At 47.7% G+C, this 11493-nt stretch overlaps 1 protein-coding gene across 1 annotated transcript; it reads right to left on the minus strand.

Moving 5' to 3' along the window:
* Nucleotides 1-2527: 2527 nt before the first annotated feature.
* LOC104126640 (cytochrome b-c1 complex subunit 1, mitochondrial) lies at nt 2528-11415 on the minus strand. Its single transcript, XM_009639231.2, has 13 exons — nt 11353-11415; nt 11045-11185; nt 10506-10592; nt 9372-9501; nt 8358-8556; nt 7670-7749; nt 7406-7521; nt 6854-6997; nt 5948-6108; nt 4834-4919; nt 4244-4332; nt 3614-3689; nt 2528-2737 (listed from the first exon to the last, which is right to left on the minus strand). The coding sequence occupies exons 1-13, from the start codon at nt 11413-11415 to the stop codon at nt 2673-2675; spliced, it is 1437 nt and encodes a 478-aa protein (XP_009637526.1). The 3' UTR covers nt 2528-2672.
* Between the last annotated feature and the right edge of the window lie 78 nt (nt 11416-11493).

An 11493-nucleotide genomic window follows, 5' to 3' on the forward strand; every position in this document is an offset into this window, starting at 1 on the left:
AGGTCCAGAGGAAGATCTCACTTTTTCAAGGTTCGGGAAAAGCACTGAGGTAGGATGCTTCCGTTGTGCCAGACATTTCCCAGTTTGGATTCCCCTGGACTGAGGCTGCTCCAATGGAGTAACAGAAACATGCCCCCATGGCTCAAACAGCAAGAGACCTGCCAACAAGATTAGAGCTTCAGTTCATCCAGCACCACAGGATTTGTCTGCCAAATGCCTGACAACTCTGCACTAATTCCAGGTTACGCCTCCCAAGCCCCCCACCAAGGCTCAAAGTACGGGTGTCTTTGCCAAGCAATAACGCTCTTGACTCCTGAATGGGTTTCCCCTCCCCACCTTTTAGATCACCACTCTGGCTGCTTCTTGTTTACCGAGGAAAAATGGTATCGTAAACCTCTCAATCCTTAGAGCTGGTGAGACGCTCGTGTTTCTGGAAGCACAGACTGCCACGGCACCCAAACATGACAGCACTACAAGGCAGAGTGCCACTGGAACTGCAGCCAGAAGATGCCAACAACTTGGGCACGGCTCAGCCTCGACTCCTAGCTGCTAGCAGGCACCCAACAGCGCTCTGCATCCAGTCCCACTCACCAGGGAACAGTTCCTAGTCCGTATCAGCCCAGATACTCACATTTCTACATGGATAAAAAACCTAGTGCTGCATAAGCCAGCCACCCTTGCAGAGCTGCAGCCTCTTGGTCAGGAGGGAGTGGGCATTAGTCCTTGCTGAAGTGCTGGAACGTGCTGCTCAGCGCAGCCAGCCTGCTGCTTTTGCAGAGAAAAAAAGAGCAATTTGGAAAGCAACAGCTGCAGAGGGGTTTGAGTTTGTTCCTAGTGTAAAGTAGTGCAGGAGGGCCTGGGGAATTCCTCAAAGAAAACAACCATTCCCAAGCAGATACCTCCAGAGAAGAAAACTTGTCGGAAATGCTAAAGCAAGGATGTACATCTCCCTTTCCTTGTATTTCTCACCAACTGCAAAACACCCTGGAAGCTCACCTGGGGAGGGAAAATATGTAGCAATGGAAGACAAAAGAGGATTACAGTCTAACTGCAGTCACAAAACCAAGACAGAATCATTTACTGGTTCCACAAGGCTTGAGGCGTAAGTGAGCTTGTTTAGTTTTTCAGCCCTCAGTGCACTTGTAACGAGCCAGAGCTTGCGACGATAGTTAAACCCAAATTGCATCAAGAACATTTAACAGTTTCAAACTTGCCTACTATACACAATGAGTTCAGACACACTGACTCTCTCATCAAGAATCCAGATTCAGCACAAATGATTTAGTACACTGGATTAGTCTCAAGGGTAATGACTAACACCTAGAAACTTTTACACTATTTTTAAATCCCACTTGTCAGGGCAGCACCTGGAAATTAAATGAGAATCCCAGGGAGATTTATCCCAAAGACACGAATTAAACAGGAGTATCTCTCAGCTTCGAAGGGCAGCTGCGACAGGCTAGTGCCACCTGGTGGGAAGCTTTTCTTCATCTCCCTGCTCAGTTTCATCCTTTCTATTCCATGTTCCAGCTTCCCGGAGGCAAGACAAGGGAGCAGCAACTAGATTAACACCAGAAAAAGTTGGGTAGCTCTTTCAACTATTCAGACCTACAGATCATCTTCCAGGTATAAGCCGTGTCACCCGATACTCCAGGCAGCAGCTATTGCATAGCTGAGACTGGATAGATAGAGGCTCATCTACAAGACGAACGTGTAGACCAACACCAACACGCTCCACAACAATCTCTGCTCATTATTGAGCTCATTTACAGATAACCAGGAAGCTTAAGATGAGAGGTGGCATATCCCCATATAGGCTCTGGAAAGATGTTTGTCTAGCAACAGCTCCAGCTCCTCACACCACCCTGGCTCTGCTAGAGACAACTGCCTCAATCGTACTGAGGCAGCATCATGCAAGGCCAGGCTGATCACACCTTCGCTGGCTTCAGTAGATGGTGGGAACTCAGCCGACCAGTTCTGCCTGTAACTGATGAGGGGGAGAGGGGTTGCACAAACTGCCCCAGTTGCAGCGGCGGTCACTCCCACGAGAGGGTCACACACAGCCAGGCCAGAAACACTAACACTATACCTCAGGGACAGGAAGAGGACCAACTGCCCATAGATATATTTTGATCTCCTTGACGAGCAGGAGAGCATAGAGGTCCTCTCAGACGAGGGCCCTTTGTTCTTAGGTCTGCACAAGCAGCAATGCTACAGCCCGAGTTTGACCACGCTGCTGCCTGCACAGAAAGGCACAGTGGAAATAGCTAGAGCTAACCTGGCAGCCTCGTACCAGCGGAAAGACTTCCTTCAACAAGCCTAAAGACAAGACCTCTGAACCAGGACGCTGCCAGCTCAGGACAGAGGAGGTGGGGCTGCAGGCACACAGACAAGACAAGATTCTAGCATGAGCCCTGGCAAATCAAGACTGATTGGTCCAATATCCCACCAATTTGGCAAGATTAACCATGTCTACACACACGACCCAGCAAGACACAGTCGACTCCCAGCAGAACCAAGTCCATATAGGATATTTTTATTTTTATACATTTAACACCGAGAAGACAGCCATTTTGATGGGACTTATCTTGCCCCTGGAGCACAAGACATTCAAAGACAGAGGGAACCTGTCAGTCCACAGCTTCACTATTTCCAACCTGCAGGGACACGTCCTAGAAACGGATCCAGTACATGGCACTGCGGATACGGTTGTAGTCCAAAAGCTGTTCAATGGGACCTGAGTGAACAGAACAAGAGTCAGTCACTGGAGGCATAGTTAAAATCCCTGTCCAGTTTCTCATAGTCTTAAAGCAGATGGTGGCAGAGCAGACTGCGTTCACAATCCAGAGCAGCTATGCACAAAACCAGGCAACTACAGCTCAAACCTGCATCAGGAAAACCAGCAGATACCATCTTTTGACAGAGAAAACAATACTTGTTTCCTCAGAATAAGCTGTTTTCTCACACTGTTCCACAACACTCAGTACAGTTCCACATACAGGTATGAAATACAGGGAGCCACCAAGTCATGGCAGGTTTTGGCTAATTCATTCCAACTTCCTGTTCAAAAACTGTCTCCCTTTTCCAAGCTGCTCTGCTTTGAAGGCCAGAGGAAACAGCTGTGTGGAGGAGGGGAATCCACAACACACAGGAAGGAGGCAGCAGAGTGGAGCTGAGCTGCTTAAGCAGGTTTTCCGAGAGGAATTTGTCCTTGGCCAGACAGACATGCCAGAGCAGCACAAGAGAATCAGGTCCCTTCACTTCCCTTACATAAACCACCACGACCCCAGGGTAAGGACGCCTGGCAGACGCCACTGGGCCCGCACCCAGCTATGGGACTCCCGATCTTAGTCATGGCTCCAGAGCAAGGAGAGAAGTGGGAGGACAGCCAGCAGCTCGCTGCCGCTGCATCTCCATCACCTGCAGGTTTGATCTCTTGGCAAATGTGCCTTGGCATATCTAACATGCAGAGGCAGGAGGATACCAGCGAAGAACCAGAGTGGTTAGGAGGCCAGAACAGACACGTAGAAGTGCCTGCAGCTCACTTCCACTCAGCTCTTGACCCCTTCCTGTTTTGTGAGCTACCATGTACTAATTGCCACGTACTACTTACCAACTGCTGCAATTGCCGGGCATTTGTCATAAATGTATTTACTGCAGACCTCTCTCACCATTCTTGCATCAACGTCCTAATAAATATCAAACAAGCAATTAATGACCCTTCTAACCGACCTGCATTTCTCAAAGTTGGAAGCTACTGTTGCCATTACATATCAAGATGATTAAGAAGATATTGTCAGACCCTTGGGGGCAATCTGCACCAGCTGTGCAGCTCCTGCCTGCAAGGATGGCTAATGTTCTACACAGCGCATTTTTCTGAGGGTACAGAAGACGTGGCAATCCAAAACCCAAAGACTTCCAAGGGATACAGTGGCTGTAGAATTACACTGACTTGATGTTGGCCACCTCTAGGGAAACCATTAAAGGAATTTCAAGTTGCGCTGCATAACACAGGCATATGCCCTCTTTCTGGGATGGACTGAATCCAGCCACAGGGACACAGGATACACTGAGACTACGCCAGAGATTCTGACATATTTATATCTGTGCCAGTGAGCTGACAGCCTGGACACCAGGCAGATTGACTAAGGGATAAGTAAGTCTCATGTTACTGCAACAAACTAAAGCCAGAAAATTCTGAGACCAACCATGTTCAGGTACCCCAACCAAAACAGATACCTACAGCAATCCTGGCATCCCATTCCTCCAGAGGGATACGGCGTCCATAGTTTAAGAGATGGCTTCCGATATTCTCACACACTGGTGTAGTACCTAGATGTTGAAGATACCACATGGTCAGCACGGCAGAAAGCCTTCCAGAATTGCACAGCCTGATCATCACTCAAAGCAGACAGAAGCAACTCTAGCCATTAAACTGGATTCTAATGAAGTACCAGTCACAGTTTATTACTCTAAGCAGCTCTGTCAGGAGTTAAGCAATACAAAGATTGCTTCACTGGTCTGCAAAGTGTTACAGCCAAAGCGGACCAGTTTGAGGGTCTCAATTCTAACTTCACCAGGCAGCATGTTACTCACCCTCAGCAACAAAACTAGAAGTTTACAGAGTCAGAGCTAGCTGGGAGCACAGCAGGCTGGAGTCAGCTGCTTTGACAACATGGCAGAAGGAATGCAGAGCAGGGGAAAGGAAGTTTTGCCCAGTGTCTGCCAGCAGTACTGCAATGTCTAGCAGAGCTCTTGCTCCCCAGGAGACATAGAAGTGGGTAACGCTCCAAAAGCTGTGCAGTGGTCAATCATCCATAAGCCAGAACATACCATCCAGTTGAGCCACCATGGCATTTCGGAGATAGTTCTTGGCTCTCTTCACCTCTGACTCTGTGGTGCTAGTGCACAGACGCATCCTGGAGAGGAGACGGAAAGACCACTAAAGCTCTTAAAGATGCTTGTCTGCTCAGATAGAAAGTGATTTCCTCCCTTTTCCAAGCCTCTGCAGAAATAAGCTATTATCAACATCACTTGTCTTGCAGGCTTGAGATTCATTCTTGATCACTGCAGAGCAGCTAAGAACCGGGGAGCACTGAACAGCAGGAGGTGAGAGAAAGAGCTCAAGCTTACAGGCAGGGGATATCAGGCAGCAGGTTACACACTGAGTTACATTCACAAAGGTCTAAGCAGCCCTGGAGCCAGCTCTAGCTTGCCCATCAGGCACAGCGGCAAGCGGTCCGCAGTACGCTATCACAAGAGAAGGGAGGTGTGTCAGCTATTCCCACGCATGGCAAACTGCTATGGAAACTGATGCTGAAAGAACAAGACAGTTCTACAGAGTCTGTTTGGACTCCAGCTGCTAAATCTCTTCCTCCCCTGCCAACTGCAACGTCTCTAGGGCAAGGGCTAACTCCATCTGCTCCATACACAGCATGGCTCGGCTCTGAATCTCGGGTGTTGCCTCCAATGTGTACTAGTAATGACTGGGACATATATGTAATACAGTAAGATGGAAAGACAGAAGGCCTCCAAACGCTGGCATGACTCCAGCAGCAGGGCATTTATCAGCCACAACACAACAGGCAGGAACTCTGCCTGCTTCACTTAAGTTTAACAAGACATCGGAGATATGTCTCTTGGGCACCTGGGAAAGCCTTGTCTCTAAGGAATGATCTCACTTGTATATAAAAAAACCCCAAAGCCTCAGTGCTAACACTTGGAAGCACGAAAGACCTGAAGAGCCCTAAGGGATTTAAATTGCTCCTGAAAAACCACATCCTAAGACATTTACAGAAACCACTTACAGGATCTCTTAACCAGAACATGAGTTACTGAGAATTCACAGACACACAGCTCTCTGAAGACCTGATACGCTGCCCACCAGCTCAGTCTCCCACAAGAGGGTCAGATCTTAAACAGGAACTTTTGCGGAAGTTGTACTTACCACTCTCCCTGAGCACAATACAGCATATCATCTATGGACAGAGGATCAGAAACAAAATGGAAACCAAAGAGGCCGGTATCAGAGTAAGAGGTGTTGAACGTCTGGAAACTGTGGCAGAGATTATGCTCCACAGCAAGGGTAGCCAACCTGCTGGACTGATTCTGTAAATAAGGAGAGACCATCAGCCATTTCAGTCTTACAGCTTCCTCACAGTTTAAATTCTTTCCAACTTAGCTGTTTTTGCAAAAACCACAGACAGGACAAAGACAGAACACTGCTGAAGGAGAGCTTAATTTAGGCCCTTCATGTGGTCAACAGATGAAATTCACTGGTGGAAAAGCCACAGACAATGGCCTAAGAGTCCATTCAGCAAAACCATTTCCTTTCCCAGCTGCAGATGAGGAGCTGGCACGCATACCACTGTAGGAGTGGGAGAAAATGGGAAATGCAAGGTCTCCCAGTAGCAGGGGTTATGCACAGTTATGCAGGCCAGACAGATTTCAGACTAGACTGGATGTAACACTGGGGTTTTAAACAAGTTCCATCTGCTTTGCAGTTGTAAGACAAGCTTGCATCGTGAGACTATAGACTGCTCTGTCCTGCTTCCACCACCGCCCCCACTGAATGGTTAGTTTGTGAGGGTAGGAATAAGCTGATGAGAATTCGTCAGCTAAACCTCTTCCAAACTTAGCAGAGAAGGCTCAGTTCATCTTCCAGCATCGCCTCTCAAGAAGTGTCCTGGATTAGCCTCGATTACACTTCTATCCTACTTCCCAGACTCCTGAGCACTTCACAGTTGGAAGCTAACCACAACAGCCTCCCATAAAGCACATTCACCCAGGGCTTCCATAGTATTTCATATTAAAAGGCTCTGGGCTCTCCCTATCACATTGACAAGCCTCTTACCTTACCACCTCCAAACGTGCGGTCGTAGCGACCAATGATAGCATTAGCCACGTTGAGGACAACGTTATCGGGATCAGCCCATCCTGGCCCCTCCACAGCAAGAGCAATATGGGCAACGGGCAGAGCATCATCTCTGGCACGGATCTAGAAAATCATCAAGGAGTAGGGGAGAACTCAGTGAGCACCGTGGCTTTGTCTACAGCCTGCTGCAATGCCAGGTTGACAGACTGGAGGACTTGATATTATCCCAGTGAAATGAAATAGTCTCAGGCACTACTGAGCAGAAACCAGCTGCTCCAATATGAGTTTTCCAGCAGGTGACGTGAGCCACAGCCTCACTTTAATAGGTTTGGGTCCTATCTAAAACACAACACATTGTAGCAACAAGCCCTAAGAACAGAACGTGGGGGCACTACCAAGATGCTGTATCATCAATTTCTCTGAGATATATAATCAGATTTTTTTCTCTCAGAAGCAGCTGTAAGTGGTTTCACATTCATTCAACAGTTTGGCAACAGCTGCTTGTTTTGTTTAGGACCAGAACAACTTTACCTCACTCCCTGTGAAGCGACAGCGTGGGAGGACAGGCACAGCATCCTCTTTGTATGTAAAAGGCACTCCACTGAAGTGTTGCCTAGCTACATCTACCAGCTCTTTGTGGGAAATACCTGGCAATGGGAGAGAGAGAGATTTGCAATCTCAAACAAATTCATTTAACAAAATCATCTGTTTTTACATTAGAGATGTGTGACAGTGGTTTGATCACCAGCTTGAAAACAGCCAGGCTTCCCAGAGTCACAAGGATCTAGAACCTACCTCCAGCAGCTGCCAGGACCATACGAGGTGCCTTGAAGTGAGTATCAACATACGAAGCTAGATCTGCTCGAGTCAGATGCCTAGAAAGAACACAGAGACCCAGCACATCAGCACCTGAGTTGGAGGGATGAGAGGCTTAGGAGACACAAGTTCACAATGCAGAGACAGCAATGATGTTGTTGATTCTCTTAGTTGTAGGGTAACAATACTTTTTAGAAGTAAGACTGCGCTGTCTGTTTTTTCCCTGTGCTCTAATTCCAGAACACAGAGAACGGAAACCAGTGCCCAAGATGGAGAGCTAAGGACAGACTTCAATATGGACTAGAGAATATTGACCCTGGTCACTGACCTACCAGCACCCCAACAGGTGTGTAAGCTCAAGGCCACTGCTTTAATGAGCACCCCTAGCTCTTAATGTCTCTAACAGTGTCAAACTGACAAGTATGGGAGAAGGTTCAACCTGGCCCTACCAACCTCATGTCTTGTGTGAGGGGGATTCTAGAGAAGAATGTGTGTAGCATTACACTTTCCCTAGCGCCAACAGGGAAAACACAGTCAAGACACAACAAGTAGCCCATGGGCACAGATCGTGTCTGTATACAGACTGTTTCCTCGTGCAGTCACCACTACTGAGAAGCAGCAGTTGTGCACCCCAAGGACTGTGTACCGCACCCAGCCTGTTGCTCACTTGATGTTCTCCGTGGTCCCCTCAACAGTGCGGGCCAGTGGAGTCCCCTGGAAAGCAGTGGCATGAAGGTAATCAAAGGTAACATCCGTCAAGTTGCTGTCGATTTCTTTCAACTCCTGAAGGATGACCCCACGTTCCTTCTCGATCTGAGACTCCTCCAGTGCACAGTTCTGCACAATGTCAGCCAGAAGCTCTACAACTGCAACACATTTCCTATGTTAGCAATCCCACTGCCTGAGACTGCTACCCATTGCTGCTGAAAGGAGAAAAGACACACAGGCAGCAGGGGCACTACAAGAGGAGTGAGCAACAAACCATGCTGGGGAGACGATGCAACATAATACAGATGAATACTACCCATTCTCACAGCATCAGAGAGGAACAAACAACACTTTTAGCATGAAGTCTCCAAGTCAGCTTGCCAAGCACCACTGCCAGCGGAAAGCATGCAATGACTGCAGAAGGTAAAGCACATCAGAAGCAGGGTACTGTTGCAGAAACATCCTCAATCCTTACAGAGAGCTTACGACATCTACAGCATAGCCCACATCTACAGTAGGGCCCATAGCTCTGACTCAAACCCCTGCCTCCGGACAAAATGGACCCAAAGAGGAGTCTGCACATGGTAGTACAGAGCACAAGCACCACCCACAAGAGCCACACTGAGCACTCCTGACACAGTAACTGTTGCTACTTTGTTCTCAGCTTTCTCAGCTCTGTAAGACAACCACAGACTACTGAAACCCCCCTCTCCCTCCTAGCAATGTAGTGGAGCCTGACATAGCAAGAGTTTTGCAAAACTGGTTTTAGGAACACGTGAACTTGCAGCCTTGAAGCACTATGTCATGGCAGCGTTCTCTTCAACTACCAGTTAGAACCTCCAATTTACTGTTCCGCTATAACTTCATTCCCTGGTCTGTTGTTAGAAAGGATGCTGGTGGGAGAGAAACACAAGCACATGAGCTTGCTTCATCCTTAATCTCTGAATCACACTTTGCCCACTGGCCATCCTACCTTTGGGCATGTCCTTGGACAAGGCTTTTATGTAATAGGCGGTCTGCTCCCGCGAGGTGTATCCGTTCAGGTGAGCACCCATGCTCTCCAACTCCTTCTCAAAGGCAGCGCAAGGACGTGTCTTTGTGCCCTAAAAAAAACAGATAAACACAATTATGAAATTAACAGATTTCCCTCTCAGGCAGAACAAAAGCAAGAAAAAGAGTAATAAAGAGCTAAAACAATAAAACCTGTCATGTGATTCATAAAAGCCAAGAGCAAGTGCAGAAAGCAAGAGATTTAAAACTGGGCTTATTTACTCTAAAGGATGGTTGAGGTGTGTTTTGAAAGACCAATAAAAACCCAGCAAAGACCAATAAAAACCTACTATAAGACACAACAGTGGCTGAAGATCACGTCTTTGGAAGTAAACCAAGAACAAGTCTAAACCAAAACCAAGCAGGTTTCTAGCTATCCAAGCAGCAATATTCAGAAGAAAACACAATAGGAGCACAAAAGTACTCCTAATACGGAGCTCATCTCTTCAGGAACAAGCCAAATGCTGCAGTTGCCTATGATGGCACAGGCTGGACTCAAGTCAGCAAGCCCCAGGCTTAGATGCCTTGTGCCCTAGGGCTGTTCAACAGACACTTACGTTATTAGAAAAGTAAGAGCTGTAGCTTCTAAACTTTGCTGGTCCACTAGAAAACCAAAGAAAAATAAATGGCTACAGGAAATGCTGCTTTGAGCTCTGCCTGCTAGCCTGAAGGAACATGCTTCATAACACAGTCCTACACGTGCACTACACAGTGCCTGAGATAGTCAGGCACTGGAACCACAGGGTCAGAGACTCAGTCTCGCTTGCGACTTGCAACTTTTTTTCCTTTAAGAGGGCAAATACCAGCTAGTAAGTAAGAGTTGCCTTAATTCATGCATGCTTGCAAGTTCCTACATATTCAAACAAAGAGCGCCATACAGGATAGGTGCCTTTTGAAGTTTATTTTTATACTATGTGCAAAGTCTCTGGGACTCAGATGACCTGATTTGCGCTCTTTTCTAACAGCTATAGTCTCCGAAGTGAAAGCGCAATATATAAGCACATATTTAGGACAGATTTCCACACAGTCCTGTGCCAGACCTAACATACCTCCTTACCTTAAAGGCCAGATGTTCCAGGAAGTAACCGGCCCCGTTGTTCTTCTCGTTTTCATAGCGGCTCCCCACCCCAATCCACACACCCACCTAACAGCAAAAGCATCAAGTAGACAATTAGAAAAGAAAACAAACAAGCCTCATACCACAAATGTAACAGCAGAGACAAGAAGTCTCCTCCACGGACATGGCACGAGTAGCACCAAAATAGGAACAAGCACCAGCAACTGTTTCCTGTACATGTTCTGGCTTTTTATCTAGCAAAAGCTTTTGTGAAGCTGCTACTTTTGCCAGAGATATAACTACTATTGGTCACTTACTGCTTACACAAAAACTGTAAGACTGAGAAAACTCATAGAGCACAAAAGCTAGACTACAAAGCCAGGCCAGGCCTTCTACTGATACATTAATCCCACCAGCTAGTGGTAGGGTGTCTGTCAAAAGCTCTGGTTCAAATAGGGGTTTGTCACTTTTGGAGGAGCAGCAACAGACCAGGCAAGGCTGACTGTTCCAAACACGCCCTTGACCTATCTTAAACTTACCGTACACGTTGGCTGATTGGACTCCTCTGAAGCTACACGGAGACCATTGTCCAGAGTGGTGACTTGGGTCTCAGGGATATTATGGAGTGTCTGGGCGTAGGTGGCAGCACCTCGGTTCCTTGTCAAAGTCAATAAAGCTGCCTAAAAAAATAAAAAATAAAAGGCTGTCATCACCCCTAACCAGCAGCTGGCCTCTGCAGGGCAGACTCCAGAACGCGGACTGCTGGGCACACAGCTGACCAAAGCTAGGCCAGACAGGTTCTTCCACGTTTATATTGAGGAATTCCTGCTACACACCCTTCGTTCACCGGGCGTTCGCCTCCGCAGCGCCAGGTTTCAAGCAGGCCGAAAACCTCCGGGAAGAGTCCCATGAACCCGGCACAGCCCGGTACTGGGGCGGAGGAGGGGAGCGGAGAGCAGGCCCCCAGCAAGCCCCACGAAGGGCGAAG

Source organism: Egretta garzetta, unplaced genomic scaffold, assembly GCF_000687185.1.
Source record: "Egretta garzetta isolate BGI_Z169 unplaced genomic scaffold, ASM68718v1 scaffold215, whole genome shotgun sequence".
Taxonomy (NCBI): Eukaryota; Metazoa; Chordata; class Aves; order Pelecaniformes; family Ardeidae; genus Egretta; species Egretta garzetta.